This window comes from Candoia aspera, chromosome 1, assembly GCF_035149785.1.
Source record: "Candoia aspera isolate rCanAsp1 chromosome 1, rCanAsp1.hap2, whole genome shotgun sequence".
NCBI lineage: Eukaryota > Metazoa > Chordata > Lepidosauria > Squamata > Boidae > Candoia > Candoia aspera.
Window position 1 is genome coordinate 326,474,302 of NC_086153.1, and position 23,654 is coordinate 326,497,955.

The 23,654-nt window shown below is 39.8% G+C and overlaps 1 protein-coding gene across 1 annotated transcript in view; it reads left to right on the forward strand.

Moving 5' to 3' along the window:
• The window catches only part of MDGA2 (MAM domain containing glycosylphosphatidylinositol anchor 2), a 500,250-nt gene that overhangs the window by 229,469 nt on the left and 247,127 nt on the right, over positions 1–23,654 (forward strand). The window contains exon 3 of the mRNA XM_063290587.1: positions 14,966–15,140. Coding sequence (XP_063146657.1) covers positions 14,966–15,140 — 175 coding nt within the window. The remainder of the gene's footprint in view (positions 1–14,965; positions 15,141–23,654) is intronic.

Consider the following 23,654-nt stretch of genomic DNA (forward strand, 5'->3'; position numbering starts at 1 on the left):
TAGGTCACGATTAATGCAAGTTCAAATAATGCAATATTCGATTTAGTGCAGATTGTAAATTGGTACCAAGTTGGGTTTAATGCAACCGAAATTCAGTTAATGTGAGGCTAGTGCATGTGCAGGTGTGGTTAGGGTTTTAGACACAGCTAATCTTCATGTGTGCAAAATGGAGAAGAGGAAGATTCCATCAGAGGAAAACAATACAAGCTCACAAAAGAAGAGGCTTGTTACTACATTTGAGCAAAAATTTGATATAATTGAATGACATGCATGTGGTCATCACAATGCTAAAATAGGATGAGATGTTGGAATGCCTGAATCTACGGTATGCAATATTGTAAAACACACAGGGGAAATAAAAGAAAAAGGTAAAGTTGCATCAGCTTTTTGTGCTTTGCAAACATCTATAAGGAATAGAAGTATTACAATGATAGAATGAGGGAATCTTTAAAAGATTACCTCATTCTATCATTACAATCCATCATGTATGGATTGAGGATTGCAATCAATATTAATATTTCATATATATATATATTTATATTTTAAAAAAAATATTGTCTATTTCCATCAAACTGGAACCAATTACCATATTTTCCATAAAAATATCACTTTGAATACAGATAGTCCTTGTTCAGTGACTACAATTGGGACTGGCAACTTGGTCGTTAAGCAAAGCAGTCATTGCACTAGTTGAAACCATGACTGGTCTTACGATCTTACTTCAGCTTTCCTTTGCTTTACAGACCTGCAAAGGTCGTAAATGCAGGGATTGGTAGCAAAGTTACTTTTGCATCACCGTTGTACTGCAAATGGTCACTGTATGAGGCAGTCATGAAATGAGGACTACTCATAGTGAGAATTTGAATAATGCAACCATTTCATGGGAATCATTATCTGCACTAAACAAGACCTAGCTGTAGCTCAACAGTATTCAGTGTTTTCATGGCAACCACCACCATCTATTTTGTGGGCTGCTTTTCCTAGATCCCGGCTTGTCAGCATGTAGCTAAAAATCAGCAGGTAAACATAAATAACCCTCTTATTTACCCATAACATTTTTGGCAATTTCAGCTGCTTGTTTGCTAGTAATGATTATAATGATACAGTGATTATAGGATGATCACCAGATAGCTTTACCGAATGTAATGCTGAGGTTGCTTTTTAAAACAAGAAATTGTCCCTTGATTTTGGGTTTCTGAAATTAGGAATATATTTGGAATCTCTCTCCTCCCCCTCCTCCGCTTTTTGTTTTTTGTAATGGGAGATGGTAAGCATGGTTTGCTTCAGTTTTTAATTCCTTTAATTTATTCCTGTCTACTTCCACCTTCCTGCTCAGGCCCACTAACAGAAAAGTACTCATGCACCAACACAAGACAAATAACTGTTAAAATGTTCTGTAATTGTATCACAACCCTTTCGGTGCAGGATTTGACCAATGCATTCTTTTTTCTTTTTTAATGAACTATCGTGCAGATTGATTTATTAATTCAGTCGTTTTAGAGGCTGCCCCACTCCAAAATGCCTCTGGGTGGCTTACATTTAAAATGGGGAAACAATAAAAATAAGTAAATAAAAAGAACCTGAAAGAGAAAAAAGTAAGAATAATAAAAAGAATCTAGATAAATTATATAAGCAGCCACCCAGGACTCCACAAACACCCACTCCCAGTTTTAATACTGTTCCGATACAATTATATCAGGATTACCTTTATGCAGTTGCAAGAAAGTAGAGCCCAATTCTCTGTCCCCTTAAAAATACCTCCTTTATTAAAGGAAGGCCAGCTACCACATACCTTTAATGAAGTTGACGGTACACTATGGACATGTGCAATTTGTCCCTCCACCCTTCCTCCTCCTGCTCTCCCAAAGCCAGTTTCAAGGAAGATCAGTTTCTACATTTAGCCCTTCAGCAAACACGCATCTCCCTTTATTGGTCAATCATATGTCTTATACAAAACATTGCAACTTGATTTTACTGAAGAACTTGATTTTCCCCATCCACCAAAGATAACTAAAAGCATTATAAAGCACCCTCCTCTTTTAATATTTTTACGAGTTTCCTGAGGCATAGGAAGCATGAATTGGACTGTAGCTCTACTGGGAAGGAGTTCCAGAGCTTGGGAGATTTGATGGACAAAGCCCGCCTCCGAGGCCATCCCAGTTCCACAGGGAGAAGACCTGGAGATAGTTAACCATATGAGGCCTGGTTGGAAGTTTTTGATGTATGCCAGAGGAGGCAGTCTTTCAGATGACCAGAACTGGAACCACCCATCCGCCAAATAAAAGATAACTTAAACCAAAGGATGCTATAGTTATTAAGCAGCAGAGTTGATTTTAAATATAGCACCTGCATCAAGGTAGCTAAGAAATATTGTTAACTGGCAGGTTTTCTTCTTGAAGAAAAGTTAGACTGCCTGCTTTGCAAGAGCTGGGTTCTGAACATTTCCTCTCATGAAGAGACAAGAGAAAGACCTCCTTGGAAATACTATCTTTGTCTCTGAATGGGGTTGTCCACTGCCACTCAGTGATGGTCAACAAGGTGGGACTCATAGCTCCTGCTTGAAGCTTTTGCGTAGTTATATCTGGTGTTCCAAATGCAACCATTCTTGGATTGGGAGTCACTGCTCATGGTCATTTGCACCTTAGTCACCTCTCAGTTACATTACTGTAATGCACTGTACATGAAGCTGCCCTTGAAGAATATCCAGAAGCTACAGTTGGTACATGAGGTGGCTTGAGCAGTGATGGGTTGTGAGTCAAGGTTCTCGTTGTCATCTTTAAAGCCTTACATGGTTCCAGTTCTGGTCATCTGAAAGACTGCCTCCTCTGGCATTCATCTACACCTTTCGGTCAGATCTCATATAGTTAACTATCTCCAGGTCCCATCCTCATGGAACTGGGATGGCCTTGGAGGCGGGCTTTGTCCATCAAATCTCCATGCTCTGGAACTCCTTCCCAGTAGAGCTATGGTCCAATTCATGCTTCCTATGCCTCAGGAAACTTGTAAAAAATATTACAAGAGGAGGGTGCTTTACAATATGCAGGTGGGGGTCTGTAGTGCGCATAGCTTATTTACATGGATATTGTTTCTGCATGTGTTTAAGGTTTTGGGAGTGTGGGGTTAAATCATTTATTGTTAACTGTCTAAAGCAGTGTTTCTCAACCTTGGCAACTTTCAGATGGGTGGACTTCAACTGGTTGGCTGGGAATTCTGGGAGTTGAAGTCCACCCATCCTGAAGTTGCCAAGGTTGAGAAACATTGGTCTAAAGCCTCTAGGAATGGATAACATGCAAGTATAGTAAGTAAAGAAACGAACAAAATAATGAGAATATTATTCCATTTTTCTGAATTGTTTTTTGATTCTAAAGACTTGAGTTATCATCTCATGACCAGCTTTGCAACAAAGGAATCCTGTGCATTCAGCCATCATAGTGGCTGTGGTATCTCTGCACAGCATATCTGGGTGTGCGTGCATGAGCGTGCTTGTATACATACCGACACATACACACATACACTCATTTATGTGGATGCTGTTCAAGTGAATTACTTAATCGTAAAATCACAATTGATTATTCATTATAAGATGAATATGAGGCGATAAACCTTCTTAATGTCACGGGGGAACAAATTACAGGGAAAGATGGATAAACTACCTTCTTTAATCACTTGGTGGGTGATATTAAAATTCTTGTCATTATAACATTTCTTTTTTAAAAAAAATCTAAAATGGCCCATTACTTAAATGGCTGAGATGGGTATTGTCAGAATGGTTTTCTGGTAAAATGGATCAGGAAATTCCTTTTTTAACTACTAGCTTTCCTTTCTCCTTAATGTGATCATTAAGCTTCTCCAGTGCTTTTCACCTACCTCTTCAAATCCGAAGATTTTATTGCCATCTATTTGTGCTGCTTTTGTTCTAGCTCACGTATTACCCCTCTTTAAAAAATCAGAACGGAAAAGAAAGCAACAAGGTCAGGGACGTTTCTGTAATTCAGACAGCATTTGACAGTTACGATTATACTTTTTCTTTTTTGTCATTTGCTTTAAGTTCACACCTTTTGTCTAATTTTAAAATGAGCCTGATGGTGATGCTGCATTTTCAGCAGGTGGCAAGACAACATCAATTATCACCAAACCTGCAGATAAGAATCAGTAGCCTGCAGATAAGGATGATGATTTTGGGAAAGAGGAATTAGCTTAGAAAATGTTGGATTCTTTGAGTGATTAAGAAGCAGAAGCCCTTCGGCTCAGTGACTGATCAGAAATGCGCTCTCTCTTTCTTTCTCTGAGTGTAGGCATGTATGTTTGTCTCCCCCGACTTGTCATCTCCATTATGGGACCTCATGAGCTGCCTTTGAGAAAAAAGATGTCACTGTAGAGCTGTATTTCAGAAATGAAGAAATAGAAAGCCTCTGTTTTGTCCTTTCTCTGAATACTTTCCTTGTCAAAGTGTCAGAATGAGTTATTAAAAACCTGTAGCTATATTTTGAAAGGCTGATAAATTGGCAAAAGTTTTCCGCTTTACACTGACTTTCTACTCAGTTGGAATTCCACTGAATTGCCTGTTGCAAGGTAAGCCTCTGTGATTTCAGTGGGACTTGCTTCCTAAGTAAGTGTCTATCTTACTGTCTTCAGAGAGGAAAAACAAAATGTTATCTGCCTTTATGCTATACTGTATGCTATACTGTATGTTAAGCCTTGTATGACATAGGGAGTATAGTTAGACTATTAAGGGAAGATGGCAAGGGAGACCATAATACTGTCCTGTATTATGTCATTAAAACGGCGTCTACACCCACTATTTTCTGGTAAATATTGGGAATTTTATACTTTTGTTGAAAGTAGTGCTAGAAATAGAATAAAGGAAAACAGTTTTTTTTTTAAATAACAATAACAATAACTATGCGAATTACAGGTAGTCCTCATTTAGCAACCACAGTTGGGACCAGCAACTTGGTCACTAAGTGATACAGTCACTAAGTGGAAAATCACATGACTGCAACTGTGCTTACGATTTTACTTCAGCTTTCCTTTTTCCTCACTCTCCCACTCTTTGGAATGCTCACCCTGGTGCTGGGATAATTAACAAGAAGGGAGTTAATGTTTGTATTTACATTCCTTGGAGAGGAAGGGATTACAAGAGAGTAACCAGGCACACAATGGGGATACTCATTGAAAGGAATGTGCTAATGCATGCTGTTTGCCTAGTGCACAAATGACTCTGAGCCCCAAGCTACTTAGGAGGTGAACCAAAGCCGAGGGTTTGAAAGTGATTAAAGTCTTCTCAGTTATAGGTAGCAACTGTGACCCAGCTAATTAAAATCACAGTTCTGAGTCTGTTAGCCACCTTGAAAATTAATTTTAATTTATTATTAAAAATAATAAAGGTGGGATATAAATTAATCAATCAATCAATCCAGGGGGAAAATATTCTGTTACATGACTTAAATGAAAACAAGTTGAGAGAGTACAGAAGTCATGGGGCCATGTAGAAACCCCAAATAAATGAGAATAGTTATGATTTGCTGAGCGTCGCTTAGAAAAATGTCTCTTTTGAAAGTGTGGTTTTAAGCATTATTCTGTTTAAGCATACACCTGGCAAAGGAATGAATCTTGGCTGTCCATGGTATCATCAGGACTCTTCTCCAACACCAGAGTTCAAAGGCATCAGTACTCTTCCTATCTTGCTTCTTCAAATTCCAGCTTTCACTTCTATAGAGTATCACAGGGATACTCTATAGGCTTGCATGATTCTGATCTTTATAGGTAAAGAGACATCACAACATTTGAATATCTTTTCCAAGGCCTTCATAGCTGCTCTACCAAGTGCTACTCCGCAGTGTAATTCTTGACTGAGATCCCAAGAAAAGAAGTTTGAGAAGTGTAGGCTCAAACAAGTTCAATCTCAACTTCAACTCGATCAGGTTGGAGTGGCTGTTAATTCAGAAGTCTACTGATTTGGGGATTGACTTGATGAGATAGGAGGGAGGCATGTCTTCTTGGATTCATGGCTCTTACTCAAACAGTAGATGTAAGTCACAGCCAGGAGAGCCTTGTACCCAGTTCCAGCTGAAGAGCCATTTATGGTCTTTCCTGGAATGGGAGTGTGTGTGTGTGTGTGTGTGTATCTGTATCTGTATATCATTTAGAGTCTGTTGGGATTAAACTGATATATGGATGTGTTAGAAGCAAGGATAGTTTGTAAGGATAGAAAGATATGAAGAGGTGTGGTGAATCTTCCACTCACCCCACCTGCATATATAGATGTATAATTGTAGCAGGTGATAAGCCTCTGTTGCAGAAGCATTTTTGCTGATTTCTTTTACTTCATCAATGACCAAAATATTGGAGAAACAGACTTCATAGTCCTCCAGATTACAAGTCACCCCAGGCAAAAGCAATCCCCAGCACTAAAAGGTGTCATTGTCTGTTTGTCCTTCTGTAGGTGCTAAATAGCAAAGAGTCTTGAAATCTGCAGATAGTGTCTTCTGACTCTTCTCTGGGGGGAGATGGGCGGTGATAAAAAATTGATAAATAAATAAATATAAGTTTACTAGCAGGAAAAGAACTGCTCCTAAATGCCAATGGTTGGCAAGTTCCTTACAGCCTTATTCATTCCACATTCATGTCACAAAAAGCATGGAGGTAGTTGAGGAAACAAGGCACCATTTGAGTTTCTTTTACATTTGCAATGGCACTCCAATTCACTTAAAAAGAATTGAAGTATGTAAAACAGGAACCTGCCCCTATTTCAGACTGGGAAGAATGGGATGAGAAATAATGAGGATCACTTTCTCATAGGCATCAACTGAGGTAGTGGACAATGTGTGATGAATAAAGAGGTTCCAAATAGAAATCCTTCTTTCTTCAGGTTGTCACTTCATCGCTCAGAAGTCCAACATTGTGACAGTGTATTGTAGTGGTTTTGGATGGGGAGACCCATGTTCAAATTCTCTTTCAGCCGTGGAAACTCAATGGATGACTTTGGGCCAGTCACTGTCTTGCAACCCAGCCTAACTCACAGGTTTGTGGTGAAGAGAAGGGACCATACATCACCTTGTGCTCTTGGAAGCAGGATAGGTACAAATCTAATAAATAAATGAAGCTAACCCAGGTTCAAATCTCCATGCAGCCTCAAGGGTCACTTAGTGCCCTTGATGCACTGATTGCATTTAAGGGTACGCTACCCTGCAAGATCATTTTGAGGATGAAATGGGATGGAGGTCATGCAAGCTGCCTCGAACTCTGTGAATGAAAAGTTGAATGCAAATAAATAAATGAAAGACACCCAGAGGTATCAAGACTAAGTGGATATTCAAAAATTCATCCTGTAAGATCTTGGCTTCCCTCTATTTACTGTTACTCCCAAAGAAGCAACTTGTTTGAATCAAAGGGGCACATATGTTGATGGGAAAAGTGCCATAGAATGTTATCCATCATTGTCGTAAATGCCTTCTGTTGATGGATGTAGCACATTCTTCAACATATGTCAGAATTCAAATGGCTGACCTGAGGCCAGGAGTCCACTGCCCAGCTCCTGCATCTCATTTGGCTCATTAGACAATTAAGCACATGTACAGAAAGCCCTGAGGTCAGATTCCCAAGAGGGGAATGGAGCTAGCTTGTATCACATTGTCAAATCGTATTGTCAAACAGGTGATCTGAAAAGGTGATCCAATTAAATGAGGGTTGACTAGCCCTGAAACTTTTGGCCATAGATAATGAACATTCAGGATAAATTAAGAAATATTGGATTAGAAAACGCCAGGTTTTCACGAAAAGGAGAATAACATTTGTATCGAGACTGTTGGAGGCTAGGATGGAGCTGAATCTTAAGCAGTTTCATGCACTGTTATGCAAAGGGAGAAGTGATGCAAAAATGGCAGTCCTTTAAGGATCACTAGGAGAGTCAAAAATAAGAAATTGGCAAGTAGCATCTTTTAACACACACAAAAAAAATATTAGAAGGGATAAGCTTTTGTGATCTGAGCTGTGGCTTACTTCATCAAATGCATGGAGTGGCTTGAGTGATATGGAATTTAAAATACATTTGGATGAGGTAAAGGGGGAAGATAGGGTGGGTATGTAGATGAAGATTCCATGGGGGATAGATTGAAGGTACCTTATCAATTAGCAAGTGTAATGTGTGCTTTTTAAAAAAAATATGTGTTTGTTCAGACTTTCTGAGATAGCCAAAAGCCTACTGATGTGTGTAAGCTCAGCTGTCTCACGCTCAATTATGCTGGTGTAATTTCTTTGTTCCAGAACTGCTACTTTGAGATCTGTATTGGAATGTCTTGGAAAGTTAAAATGTTCTGCTATTGCTTTGTCCTTGTTCTGAGTTTTGATGTCAAATTTCTGCCCAATAATTCTTTTTGGGCAGTCTGACTTGTTTGTCTTACATATAATCCAGAGGAGCAACACTCACAAATGCTGGCATCTATCACATTAGAGGAAGAACATGAGAAGGCACTCCTAGCCTTGTGTGTGAAGTTGTTGGGGCCTGAGTTGGTGTAGACACCAGGGCTACTTGCAGGGCCTGGTTCCCATATTGGTATCATTGACCTGTTGTGTCTTGTTGTTTGTGAGAATGTGTTCTAGGTTGGGTGGTTGTCTGTATGCAAGAAGGACCTGTCATCAATGGCCTGAGGAAGTGCAGTGTCATTTTCCCATATGGATTGTAGTTTATTAATAATTATTCGAGTGGCTTGTGCTGGGAACTGTAGATGAAAACCAGTGGTGTTCTGTTTTTTGTGGTCTATCTTTTAATAAATCCTCCCTGGGAATTGATTGGGCCCTATTGATTAGTGTACTGATCTTCCTGTGTGGGGAGTTCAGTATTCTGAATGCTATTCAGTAACATGGCTCTCCTCCTACAATGTCTACTATGAGAGTCAATGGGATTGGGATTGATTCTATAGCAGTACTGTGATCTAATAGGATTGTGTATTGTGGGCATATAGGAAGCTTATAGGAGGAGTAGAAGCTTGGAAAATTCAAGAGACAAGTTCATGACACTAAATGAATTTGCCTTCTTCCTTTTAGGGTGAGCTAGTCCTGCTTCAGTGAGATAGTGAGATCTCCATTCTACCTGCACTTTTAAACTTAATAGAGAAGAGAGTTGCAGCTGACAGAATAAGTATGTAGAACGTGCTTCCTGATCTTGCCTTATTTCACATTACGGAAGAATAGGAATAGAAATGGAAGGCCTCTAGGAGGCAAGCCTCTTTCATCCCCTTCCCCATCCCCTTTACTTCCTCCAAACCTAACAATGGTCCCAAATCAGCCGGAACAATACAGGCTTTGGGTTGCTTTTTTGAGTTTTTTTGTGGGTGAAGGTAAATTGTGGGAGTGGGAATGGGAGCAGTTTGCCTTCTTGAAGACTTTCATTCCTGCTTCCACTGTTAAAACACAAAAAGGATTCCCTGACCATCTGAAATGCCATTACTTCCTTGGATGGTTCCTTCAGTTCTTCAGAAAGTTTGTAGGCTGAGTTGTGGTCTCTGCCCTCTCAAATGCTACTCACCTTCTGGTTTGCTAAGTTCCTTGGAAGCTTCCTCAGGAGTTCTTCCATCACTGGTTCCAGTGGCTCAGGGTGAGAAGAGATTGGAACTCTGTGTGAAAATAGAGACAGGAAACTCACTGTATGTCTATAAGAAACACACACACACACACACACACTTATTTGGGTTGTATTCCAGTTGGTCCTTACATTATAGAAATTAGCTTCACTTCCAAACATCATTATTTTCTATAGTTTTAGATAGCTCGCACACCGGTGAATTGGCATAGTGGAAATCTTGTTAGGTCTCAGGCTGGCATGGAGGTCTACCAGATATATAAGGAAAGTTTGGCTGGATCAGTTTATGGGCCCTTTTAGTCAGCATTTTCTGTCATTAATTAGGCATTCTGCTTCATTTCAGAAGCTCAAAGACATGGATAGGAGGATGCTAAGCTGCTTTCACTGTTGCTGGCAAGTATTTGATATACAGTCTGTAATTCAAATTATAGTATACATCTGTCAAGATGAGCGGTACAGTGCTGATGCCTATACATTTGTCTGGTCCCTTTTTAAAACCAACTCAATGGATAGCAGCACCTGGCCAATATTTCTGTGTTTGGAACTCAGGTTTGGATGGTTAGTATTTGGATGAGAGATCACCATGTAACAAAAGGACTCTAAGCAAGTATGTGAAGACAAAAAATCCCAGAAGGCAATGACAAACTACTTCCGTGCATTTGGCAGAACACTGCATAGTTATGTCCATGGAGTGAGCAGGAGTCAAGCTTGAATTGTTGGGTATTACCACATCTGATGGCAGCAAATTGCAGAATTGTTCTTGCTAAAATGTTCTCTGGGCTTCCCTGGGACCATTTGACATTAAGCAGAGGAACATTGCTTATGATATCCTTTGCCAGTGGGAGACATTCCTTCTAAACCTTTTCTTCAGGCTCACAAAGGCCTGGCTTGAGAGTGATGATGTATCCCTGCCCTCATCATTTCCATGCTGAATGAATTCCCTCCTTTTAACTCCTTCCTTAAACTATCAGTATTATCAGCTATAAGACTTACTGTTGCAATCATTCAATATTCCTGTTTGATTTAAGCTAGCAATTTAAGGGACTGGGTATTTTGCAGTCATTACAATGTAAAATCAAGGAAGGTAACAGATCTCCATACTATCTTTACATATTTATCATTCTGTCTGTGAGATCTTGAGATGAAGAGAGGTCAGCTGTACTGTTATACTCTATGGGCAGCCAATATCTTCATGCTGTGTCATTTGCAATAGACATTTTATCTCTGTACAACTCCTTACAAACTGATCTACATTTTATTTATTTAATCAAATTTATCACCACCCATCTCCCCCCAAAGGAGTTGCAATGGTGAACAGGTGCTCTGGGTTGCCCTATATATTCTCCTTTTCTATATAAGACGGTGGATGATAGGTTACAGGATTTAGCAAACATTTGGTTGGATTCCAAACAAAATTAATTCCTTGAGAATTATTTAGTAGCATGATATTTAGTTTGTACAACCTGGGATTTCACACTAAAGAATAAATAAACAAATGTGCCAACCCCAAGGTTTCAATATGAAACTGTGATATTTCAAGGTTTCCTTCTCTACATGGCTTGCGGCAGAACATGTATTTCCGCATTTAATGGGGAAAAAAGGTGTGTGTGTGTGATGCATACTGTGCAAGTGATTGAGAGTCAAATATAGTGACAGGTCTATAGTGAAAAGTAGAGATATAACAAACTTGATGCAGATATCTATGGGAATGGATTTAGAAGATCCATTAAAATGGTTTCTGGTGTGATTATAGAAGGCAACGGGAAGAACAATCCAATAATATCCATGAAGTTATAGTAGCAGATTACCAAATTGGAAGGCTAAAGGAATTGATGGAATATCAACAAAAAAAAATGACAAGAGACAGAAGAAGAATCAATAAACATTCCATTCAAATTAAAACAGTAGATCTGGAGAATGACACAATGGCCAATAGATTAGAAGAAGTCAATCTGCATTCCACTGCCAAAAAAGGAGACTTAACAGAGTTTGCCAACCATTTTACAGTTACGTTAATTTCACATTCTAGCAAATAAAATGTAGGATCAACCAACTCAGATTAGAGTCCTACATGGAAGGGGAGATACCAGATTTCAAGATGGCTTTAGAAAAGGCTGAGGAATAAGAGACATTATTGTTGATACAAGCTGAATAATTAAGAAAGCCAGAGAATGCCAAAAAGAATCATTATGTGTTTCACTGATTATAGAAAGACCTTTGATTGTGTTATCATGTCACACTGTGGAATGTGCTTAATAAAATGCAAGGTCTGCTAATAAAAGTCAAGGAGCATAGTGAAAAAAATGGGATTAAAATTAAATATAAAGAAGACCAGACTAATGACACCAGGTAGAACAACCAGCCTTAGAATTGACAATGAAGATACCAAAGTGGTGGATAGCTTCTGCCTTTTAGGATCAAACATCAACAGTAAAGGAACCAGCAGTCAAGAAACACACCAGAGACCAGCACTTGGTAGAACAGCCACAAAGGCCTTGGAAAAGATATTCAGATGGCCATGATGTGTCTATACCTTCAAAGATCAGAATAGTGAAAGCAATGATATTCTCCGTGATGCTCTATGGAAGCAAAAGTTGGACTTTGAAGAAGGAGGAGCACAGTGAAAAAATTGGACTAAGAATATATACTGTGTATTTGTGTGTGTGTGTGTGTATACATACATACATACACACACACACAGTATATATACTCTGTGTGTGTGTGTAGTATATATGCACACAAACACATATACATACTTACACCTTTTAGGATTGACTATCAACAGGAAAAGAACCAGCAGTCAATAAATACATGCCACAGACTAGCACTTGGTAGGGTAATGATGAAAGTCTTAAAAAAGATAATAAGATATCATATAGGCAATTATTTTCCCTGTAATACTCTACAGTATGAAAGCAGAAATTGGACTTTGAAGAAACTGGATAGAAAGAGTATTGATGCCTTTAAATTTTGGTGTTGGAGAAGACTGCTAAGAGTGCCATATATAGCCAGGAAAATAAAAAGCTGGATGATAGAACATATCAGTTCAGAGTTCTCACTTGTGGCACAAATGACAAGGTTCAAATTATGCTGTTTTGGACACCTTTTGCGAAGACCTACGTAGTTCTCTTGAGATGTCTATAATGCTGGGAAATGTAGAAGGAAAAAGAAGAGGATAGCCAGTAGCAGGATGGATGGATTATTACAGCAGTTATGAGTGCACCATTGGGTGAGCTGATGGGCCATGTTGGTGCCAGATTATCCTGGAGAAGGTCTATCTAGGAGGTCATTAAGAGTCAATAACATGGATCAAATCCTTTCACTTTTAGTGGTGAAAAAACACTCATAAACAAAAGTTAAGATACTTCTGCTTTATAAGAGAAATCAAAAGAAGATCTAGAGCTCCTTCAGACTCCCCCAAAATCTTGGGTGTGTCTTCCAGAGCTTCTCCAAGATATCTGCTGAATTATAATCACCCATCAGTGGCATTCTGGAAGCTGCAAATTAGTTCAGTGTAAATCAAATTCATCATGACTGGTTCCTGACCTCCACAGATGGCCATTTGTGATGGATGGTGGAGGGTCACTGTACAAGTGAACCTATCTGTTCTGTGCAAACTACATTTTATGTCATCCAAAACATAAGGATCCAGGCAGATTACCTGCTGCTTCCATTTACAAATTGGATTTTTAAAAATCAGAATGAAATGACTTATTGAATAATTTCATCTTTCTTACTTACTAATCTCTAAACCTCAGTGGTTATTCCAAGTTGTAGTTCCCAGTAATGCATTCAATGGGACATGCATTTTTGCATAGCAAAAGTATAGTAGCGGGGAAAGAAAACAATCCTTCTGACATTGTATTAAGCATTTATCCTGCAGGACATTCTTTGTTCAGATAATTTAAGGCTGCTTATGACAAGGAGTTTAAAAATAGAAAATGCTGACAATCTGAGATGGGGAAAAATATCTCTTCTAAGGTTGGTTGTATCAAACGCATGCTGAATTACCTTGGCAGAACACATCTATCTGGCTTAGGAAGGGCTGACAGCTTGAGCCCTGGGTTTCTCTTAATGAGAGTTGCAAAGATGGGGTTCACCAGCCCTAGCTTGACTAGCTTTGCTTTGTGGAAATCTCTATGAAATTACAGGTAATGCAAAATGTTTGATGTAATGTTTCCCATGATAGTAATTTTTATTAGATTGTCTATGGTCATAAGCATTGTTGCAAAACTCATGCCTTTCTAAAAGAGAAAGGTTAAGATGATCCCATTTCCTGTAAGGCACTGCTATTGTTGGGCATGGGTTAGAAACTGTGGCTCACAATCATTCTGAGGGGTTCATGAGCATCTTAGAGAGGGATTCACCATTTTTGAATTCAGAAGGCAATCATTCTTCTGAACACAAAGTGGGAGTGCAATTAAGGCACACATCTGTGTTGTTTTCACAAGTCCACAATGGGGTGCAAAGCCTGGAGTGAGTTTTGAGAGACGGTTAAACCTATGGGTCTGGCCATCTGTCAAAATCTTATTCTAATCACAACTTCATTATTTATTCATCATTAAGTTTTATTCTTTAGTGGGGTCACACATCATTTTAGGAGATTGTGGTATTGCAAACTTTGAGAACTCCTGAGTTAGACCACCCTCAGCAAGTCATCCCATGTGCTAAATAATTGCTGAAACCATACATTTTTATGGATGCTGTTCCTTATGAAATCACTGGAGTGTGCTGATAAGCCGACCAATCTAAATGCGTGCCATGTCAACCTTGCAAATCTTGTTGTATTTTTTTCTATTCAATTTTATGTGCATCATTTTTTAGCCACAGAAAAATCTGTAATTTTATTCAAAATAAAAAAGTTTGGATCCTGTTTTCCCTAATGCACATTTAAAAAAAACTCACTTCAGTTCTTTCTGAACAGGAAAGTGGCATATAAATCTAGTAACTAATGGAGTACATTTAATTAGTGATTTCAGATTCTAGAAAACTTTGTTCCACTGCATGCTTTCAGACCACTTATTAACTGCTGTCAAATTCAAAACATAAAACCCAAATACACAAAACAATGATAATATAATGGTACGCATACTAGAAAACAAGATTAGCTTTTATTCCCTGTCAGATGTAAATTTGTCCATAAGTATCTAGAAACAGAAAAAAACCTTGTTCTGATTGTTGTTTGATGGAATTACACTGAGGCATTCATACATAGCCTTCTTTTTCTGTATTTTAGTAAGACAGTACCATGTCTGCTACTTGAATACCTGATGTTCTATAAATACAATCTTGTATGTGCCGCTATGTTGTATTTCTTAGTGACAAAAAGAAGAGAGAAAGGAAACGGACAAGCTAAAGTAACACTCTTTTTTGATGCTTGCTCAGATCAGGTGGACGAAAACAGCAGGAAGTGCCTCTGACCGGTTTCAAGACTCAAGCGTTTTCAATGAGACCCTAAGGATCACAAATATTCAGCGGCATCAAGGGGGGCGCTACTATTGCAAGGCTGAAAATGGCTTGGGCTCGCCAGCAATCAAGTCAATAAGGGTAGATGTATACTGTAAGTAAATTATTCCAGAACTATCTGTTATTGAGTCATGTTTCCTCTGCTGCATTAAACTGGGAGGGCATTGAGGTTGGCAGTCTGGAGTAGAGCAGTTATCAGCCAGTCAGCTGGTGAAAGCGTCAAGGAGAGGCCATTCTTTTTTGTGAGGCGTTCAGGACCAGGCCGAACTTTATCTTTTGAGAACTTTGGACTCAAAATCCTTACACCTAGCCACCACCAGTTTCACAGTGAAAGTGAAGGTTGCGAGATTGATTTCTCATGCAGGTAAGAATTGACACTTGAGAAATTCCCCCAGGAGCAACACTATTCTTTTTCATAGCATTGTTTTCGAAGGGCTTAAAATAGTGTCCACCAGCTACATGCTGAAGCCTTACAGCTGGTCAGACCTCCAAACATAACTTCCCACTTGATGTGGAGAGCTCTGAGCTTGACAGGGTATATCCCTTTTTCCTCCTTAGGCTGTATATGTAATACAGTGTACCTGTCATTAATGGCAGTCACAACCTCAGGAGAGCACACCAGGGGAAGTACAGACATATCTCTTTCTCCAGAAAAGAAATGAAGGAAGTAAAATCTGGAGTTGTTTTAGCATCTGGTTATGTGCAATGTGTCTATATTTGGGTGTGCATCTATCCATCCACACACTTAGGTTGGTGGTGTTGCTCAGACCCCTTTTCCAAAGCAATGTTTCCCAAGCAATTGTTTCGCTTAACAACCACTTCGCTTAGCAACAGGGTTGCCAGTCCCAAATCAGGACATTGAACAAGGACTACCTCTACTTAAAAAGCAGTTCCCTGGAACACAGGATGGCCTGGCCTTTACTCTCTTCCACTGTCTTGAAGATAAAGCCAGTTCATCTAATAGAGGCATTTCTAGGGCATGGGAGCAACTTCCAAGGACAGAAATTAAAAGGGACTAATTAAGTATCTTCCAGGTGATTCTTATCATCCCTACCTGACTAGGCTGAGTAAAAAAAAATCACCTTGGCTGAGATGTGGATTTAGGTAGGTTTTGATCTGAGCAAGTCCTTTGCTTTGAGGAATTGTCACATGTACACTCTATTTTATTTAATAAAACAGAAATAATTAAAGACAGTTTGTGTGGTTACTCTCCAAATATTGATAATTTCCTAATGCTGGCCCCTTAAATATTACACTTTGGGAGTGACTTTTGGAGAGGTGTGGGAGCAGGGGACATACCCACAGGCTGCAAGCAGCCTTGGATCTTCCAATTATACATGGGATGAGTTCTGGTCCTGGAGCTAAGAATCTTTCAAGTTTAATTGGAGGCCTTGTAGCTAGGCTCTGATTGAATGGTCTCAGGGCTTAGGATGTAGCCTGTCCATCAATGATGTGAGACAATATTTGGAAATAATTTGACTCAGCCTCAAGCACATCATCCTTCTTTTAACAACACTGGAAATTCCTGTTTTCCTTGAGCTTCATTCAGTTATTAACCTAGGATGTTTGAACTAGAGATGGGGGAATTTTATACATTTTAAAAAGCAAAGAAGCTTATTGGAATAACAAAGGTAATATTATACTTTTAAAAAAAGGGATTCTAGTCATAGATATATTCCCTGTCCAAAGGAAGTAATTGCGTAGATTTTGAACAAAAGGAGCATTAAGGGATCCCTTAAGAATATATTTTTTCTTAATTTTTTTGTGCTACTGATCCAGGCAAATTCACAAGACGAGGAATCATGCTGTGTGAGGTACACAAAGCATAAAATGGGAAATAATATGGTTCTGGTTCTCTGGGGGTAAGCAGCTCATATTTGGGCTCTACCATTTGAAAGTGTAACTGAGGCCTCGCCTGACTGAATGCACTAGAGCATAAGAATATGATAGCATAAGATGAACTTTGCTGGATCAGGCCAAGGCCCATCTTAATCCACCATTTTGTTTCTCAGAGCAGCCACCCAGATGCCTCTGAGGTGTTCACAAGCAGAACTGCCTTTGATCTGGAATTGAGGGCACTGGAGTCTCAAGTCACAAGTCTAATAGCTCTTGACAACCCTGATCTCCATGAATTTATCCAATCCCCTTTAAAGGCCATTCAAGTTAGTAACCGTCATTGTACCCTGTAATGAATTCTACCAGTTAGCTCTGTGCTATGTAAAAATGTGCTTCCTTTGTCTGTAAATAAAACCCCGAGGAATAAAAAGGAGCAAATCAGGTGGAAAGGTTTAGATGTACTGTAGCTTTCTTCCTGACAAACTAGTTGTCTATTTGCATGTATTTGCTTGGTTGATGGATGGGTATTTTTTCATATAGTCTAGTGGGATACTACCCAACACAGGTATGCTGTTCCAGGGAGAAACTGATGGACAAGCATCAAATGCAGTATGTTGGCTTTTAAATGATGCTCCTTGTATATGTTGTTGAAAGGCCACTGTTTACTTCCAAGGGTGGGAAACTCGAAAAATTCCAGAGAGAATCTACCTAATCCTCAGTTCCACAATCCATTACAGACTCCTCACTCCACCCAAGTAGACTTTATCATTGCCAATGCTACTCTTATTGTTGGTAATGATAATAACATTATTTTAACCGTTTTTAACTGCTTGCTGGAGCTAGGACATAACTGTCCGTGCTGCTGCATTTTGCACCAGCTGAAGCTTCCAGATACTCTTTAAGAGCAGACCCACATAGAGCGCATTAGACAAGTCCATTTGGGAGGTGACTAGGGCATGAGTGACCATGAGCAGAGTCTCCTCATGGTGACGGGTTTGCTCACCCAGTGGCTTCATGTTGAATAGGAGCAGAAACAGCACCAAACCATATGGCACCCCATATTGTAGGGTCTGAGTGTGGGATCTCTCCCCCCCATCACCACTGACTGGTATCAACCCTGGAGAAAGGAGGCAAACCAGCACAATACAGTGTCATCCACCCACAATCCCCAGAGCTGATCCGGAAGGATACCATGGTCGATGTTATCAAAAGCCACTGAGAGGTCAAGCAGAGCAAGGATGGATATACAGCCATCTCACCCCTGTCGAAAGGTCATCCAAAAGTGCAACCGATGCCATTTCTGTCCCATATCTGGGCCTGAATCCTGACTGAAAGGGATCCAGATAATCTGCTTCATCCAGGGTCCTCTGTTTGTTTTTATCTTCTGATTCTTTCCTGGGAAACATGCAACATGTTCTCAGCAATAGCTTTTCCCAAGTGTGTAAGTGACCCTTTCATCAAAAGTCAGCCTGCCTTTTTCTATGAGATTGATTGATAGTTTCTACCATTCCACATCTATCCTGCCTGTAACATCCAAGGAACGTCCCCTTCTCTGCTATGCGCACCACGTACCCAAGTATAAAATCTGTTTGGGGATACTACAAGAATGCTAAGAACCTCTACTGCCAATAAGGGAGTGGTGATGTTGTATGGACCCATTACTTCTATGAAATGATCAGAATTGATGGTTGGAAACAACAGTTCTTCAGTTTTCTCAGTCTGATCATTATCATGTTATTGGCACCTGAAGATCTCCATTTTTTGGCATACTTGTTAATTAATTTTTTTAAAGAAATGCATATTGCTTTGAATTTATAAGGCCATTAATATACTATGTGTCATTCAGAAGTCAGAAACATTTTCAGGCAGCACAGTGTCAAGCAATATTGCTGATGCCAAAGGAATTTTTTTAAAAAAGCCAAAATCTGGTTCTTATGAGACTGAAGACGATTTTGTACAATTTCTTGGAATATCTCACCTACAAAACCAGTCCTTATACGTATGTTTATGTGAATGTATATCACATTATCAAGTTTTAGAATTTGTCTGATACCATTTCGGGAATTGAAATAACCATAATCATTTGGAGCGTTACTCTTTGAAGGATTTCCATTCTTCTGAGTTCTGATTCCAGTCAAATGCTTCAGTTCTAATTGGCAACTGGTCGATCAATCAAATTCTAGAAAAGCTTTGCATCTGTATCGAAGATGATACCATTTTGTAGTAAATTACCACGGGAGAGAGAAGGAAAGTTACACAGCTTAATTTCCCTGCAGATACTGACCCACTTCTTCAGGAAGAGTAGCAGCAGTTGTAGCTACTTTCCTGTCATGGCTGGCCCTGAGCGGATGACTGAATGGAAGCGATCAGTCTTCCAGCTAACCGAGCTGAAATTACAGAACGTCTTTTCTATTGTGGTGCCTCACTTTTCAAACTGTCTTCCCGGGGACACTCACCTGGCATCTACTCGGCTGTCTTTTGCTAGGCAAAGCCCTATTTTACAGGCCAATAACTTGTTTGTTTTCAATTCCACTGTTGTGTTTTGGTGTTATCTTTGCAGTTGCTAGTTTTGATTGTTTTTCTGATTGTTGGAATACAATTGCAATTTTGTTACAACTCTAGGAAAGCCCGAGGGGTGGAATATGCATTTCATATGCAATCAACAAATCAAAATGATAATTGCAGGAGCTTTGTGAATTAGTAAGGTTCATTCCAGAAAGGGAGTTGAAGAATCAAGGCATGGCTAAGGCTTGTAGAAATTCTACAGTGAAGAGGATTGTCTGCTAAAGAAAAAGGAAGAAGGATGTGGAAAGGGAAATCTTCTCTCCCAGGGACTTTTGGGCCCCACTTTGCAACTCCCGAGGCAATTTCAGATCACACTGCCAAAATTCACTGGCAAAAGTGGCTGGGTTTTACAGCATAGTTTGCACTAAAATCACAGTCACAATAGCTGCATTAAGTCTTTGTGGGCTTAACACATCCAACTGTTAACACACACCTCTTCCCCCAAACCACCGGGCTGAAACATTTTAGCTTTATTTCCTGGGGATGTCACTGCATCACAGAACCCACCTGCTGGAGTTCCTGAAGGACATGATGATTGATTAAGAGAAGGGTGGTTTCTGTTCTGTTCCAAGCCAAAAAGGGTTGCCAGTCCTGTATTATACTGAATGTGCTGGTCCAAAATGAGAACTTGCTCTCTTCCTACTCCACAGAAGCATATATATGTTTGAGTTGAAAAAACAAAAAGCCTGCAACATGGATTCCTTTTGTAATGCAACCAGCAAGAGAGTAGCATGAATCCATTTGACAGCCCAAAGCAATAGAATTTCTGTGCAGGATAGGAGATCTAAGAATTGGCTGGGATGGGAGAGGCTGGGATAGTTTTAGGAGCATTCTCCAGGTATGATTGTTGGCTACTAAATGACAATTGATCTGCCCAGCCTCATTTTTGTCCTCTATGAATCAGACTCCCACAGCAAGAAGGAAACACAGCTGACTCTGATCATGCCCCCATTTATAGATTGTCCTTGCAATATTGGAGGGGAACAACATCTACTTTTCCAGATCAGAGGAAATCCACTGCAGGATATGAGTGACAAAGCATCATAATTTTCTCCGCGCCCAACCCAATTCCTATTTGCAAGGATTTTTGCAAGGATGCAAAATTTTCATTTTTATTGCACAAGGATGCAATGCGCAATCTCCCACTTGCTACACATGTCTGAATGTGTGATTGTATTTGATCTCAACAGCAAGTTAAATCCCAGAAAACTTGTCTCAGGCATGCAACAGGAATTAACTTCCTCGACTCAGTTCTCCTTTATTCCTCAGAGACTTGGTTAGCATCATTTGGAAAACAGACTATTCTAACTGCAACAGAATCCTTTCCCCCCCTCTCTCTCAACAATGTGTCTGTTAACAATCCCTTTTCTTTCCTCTACCATCAACATATGTGGCACTTTATAGAATAAGCATAAGAAATAACATATCATTGCTCCAAGTACCTAAGAGTCAAAATTCCTATTAAAAAAAAAAGACAAAACAGGAAGACAAGAAAAAGAACAGGCACTAGTAATGTAGGGTTAATGTAAGCGTGCATTTAGGCTTTGTTTGAGGTAGAGGTGCATACGTTGAGGTTGGATGCATTTCCAGATAGGATTAAGATAATCAGAAGGGCTGTGCTGGATCAGAGAAGAGTTGACGTCAACCAGCATCCTGTTTCCTATACTGGCTAAACAGTTATTCACCAGCCACTGGCAGTGGGTAGTGCTGGGAAGAGACATTATCCTCCTTTTCTCCCCTTCCAGTTCTTATTCAATGTGATGACCAACAATGTGCTTTCAAAATTCTTCAAAGGATGGAATATCCTTTGTATGTCCTGAACAATGATGTATTGAAAGGGCATGTGTGAATGTTTCATTTTTCCTTATACCAGTGTTTCTCAACCTCTTATCTCAACTAATGACAGTATGTGTGTATGAACCTGGTTTAAATCGCCCCAGTGGTCTGCAGCCTCCCTGGCTTCTCACACATTGCTAAAAGGAGCAGTTCTCTCCTGTAAAAATGGTTGAAGGTTTTCTTTTTTTGCTAGAAAAAAAATTCAGAAAAATGATCCATTCCTTTCCAGAAGGGGATACTGCAGCTACACGGTTAATCTATGCATTTAAAAGTCCTGTCTAAGGAAGGAAAATGGAAAAGGGAGAATCTGTATCTCCAGATCATCCAAGTCAAAAAGCCATCAGTGTTTTTCATCTGGAGAAAAAGGGCCTGGCTTGGTTATGATGCATCCAAGACATAGAAACACTGAAGATAGATTTACTAACCCAGAGACATGGCTTCAAAGTTTCCGTCCGTGCAAGCCAGCCACACTGGAACTGAATTTGGTATTTTACATCTGGTGCCTCTACTGCGGCTAGATCTCAATGAATGTGTTGTTGTTTATTCGTTCAGTTGCTTCTGACTCTTTGTGACTTCATGGACCAGCCCACGCCAGAGCTTCCTATCAGTCGTCAACACCCCCAGCTCCCCCAGGGACGAGTCCATCACCTCTAGAATATCATCCATCCATCTTGCCCTTGGTCGGCCCCTCTTCCTTTTGTCTTCCACTCTCCCTAGCATCAGCATCTTCTCCAGGGTGTCCTGTCTTCTCATTATGTGGCCAAAGTATTTCAGTTTTGCCTTTAATATCATTCCCTCAAGTGAGCAGTCTGGCTTTATTTCCTGGAAGATGGACTGGTTTGATCTTCTTGCAGTCCAAGGCACTCTCAGAATTTTCCTCCAACACCACAGTTCCAAAGCATCTATTTTCCTTTGCTCAGCCTTCCTTATGGTCCAGCTCTCACAGCCATATGTCACTACGGGGAATACCGTTGCTTTAACTATGTGGTCCTTTGTTGTCAGTGTGATGTCTCTGCTCTTAACTATTTTATCGAGATTTGTCATTGCTCTTCTCCCAAGGATTAAGCATCTTCTGATTTCCTGACTGCAGTCAGCATCTGCAGTAATCTTCGCACCTAGAAATACAAAGTCTTTCACTGCTTCTACATTTTCTCCCTCTATTTGCCAGTTATCAATCAAGCTGGTTGCCATAATCTTGGTTTTTTTGAGGTTTAGCTGCAAGCCAGCTTTTGCACTCTCTTCTTTCACCTTCATCATAAGGCTCCTCAGTTCTTCACTTTCAGCTATCAAAGTGAATGAATGTGTATAACTCTCATTAACTGATTGATTGCAAAAGGCAAGAAATGCTACCTTTTTAGATCTGTGATTTGGTTGGTAGAACAATCTGCCTTGCAGTGGAAGCCATAACTGCATTTACCTTGGTTGTGCATCTTCTGTATTACCATATCACTTTTCTCCATTATCAAGGAACCTTGAGAACTGTAGCTTGCAGCAAGCGTGGAGAATTTTACTGGAAATGCCCAGCAACACTCAGCAAGTGTCAGTTCTCAAGTATCCCTGAGAGAGGAAGCAACAGCCAAACCAGTTTAATGGTGCTATCTAATGCACGCTTGCTTGAGAATATGCTCTCTGACCCTTCCTTCTACTCCCAGAGAGATGGAGCTAATAACCCTTTTTATATGATACAACCCTCAGATTCTCTGGCTTTCCATGAACATAATCTAGAGCACTTCCAGTAAATGTCCCTGCAGAGACCTATAACTCTCTCCCAATTGCAGCAATTAAGATCCAATTCAGGGACTGAAAATATAGTTCAGCTTCCTCATTAATTTCCATGGTACCTTTCGGAGTTGAGCTTGCCTGGGATTCTGCAACACTTCAAATTGTCATTGCAACGCTACTTCTAATGTCTGTCCAAGGTAGCTCCCAATAGAATAAATGGCACAGTGTGAACTATCATTAAAGTTCTCTTATCCTTTCTGCTCAAGTCAGAGCAGGTAAAGGGGGTGGTGGTGTTGAACCAGCTTGAGAGCAGCAAAGTATATGGAATCATAGAGTTGGAAAGGGCCATTAAGACTACTGAGCCCAACCCTCTGATCAGTACAGAAGTTCAAATTGGAGCATCCTGTACATCTTTATCTTTTGCTGGAATACATTCATTGAGAGGATTTCATCTCTCTGAATAATTGTTCCCAATGTTGAACTGTTCTTACTGTTAGGAATGGTTTTGTTGTGTTTTCTAAAACATTGATTCAGAATCTGCCTTCTTATGATTTAAAAACCCATTACTTACTTACTTACTTACTTACTTACTTACTTACTTACTTATATTATTGGTAAACTGGTCCAATCAAAAAGACAGGGGGCAGGA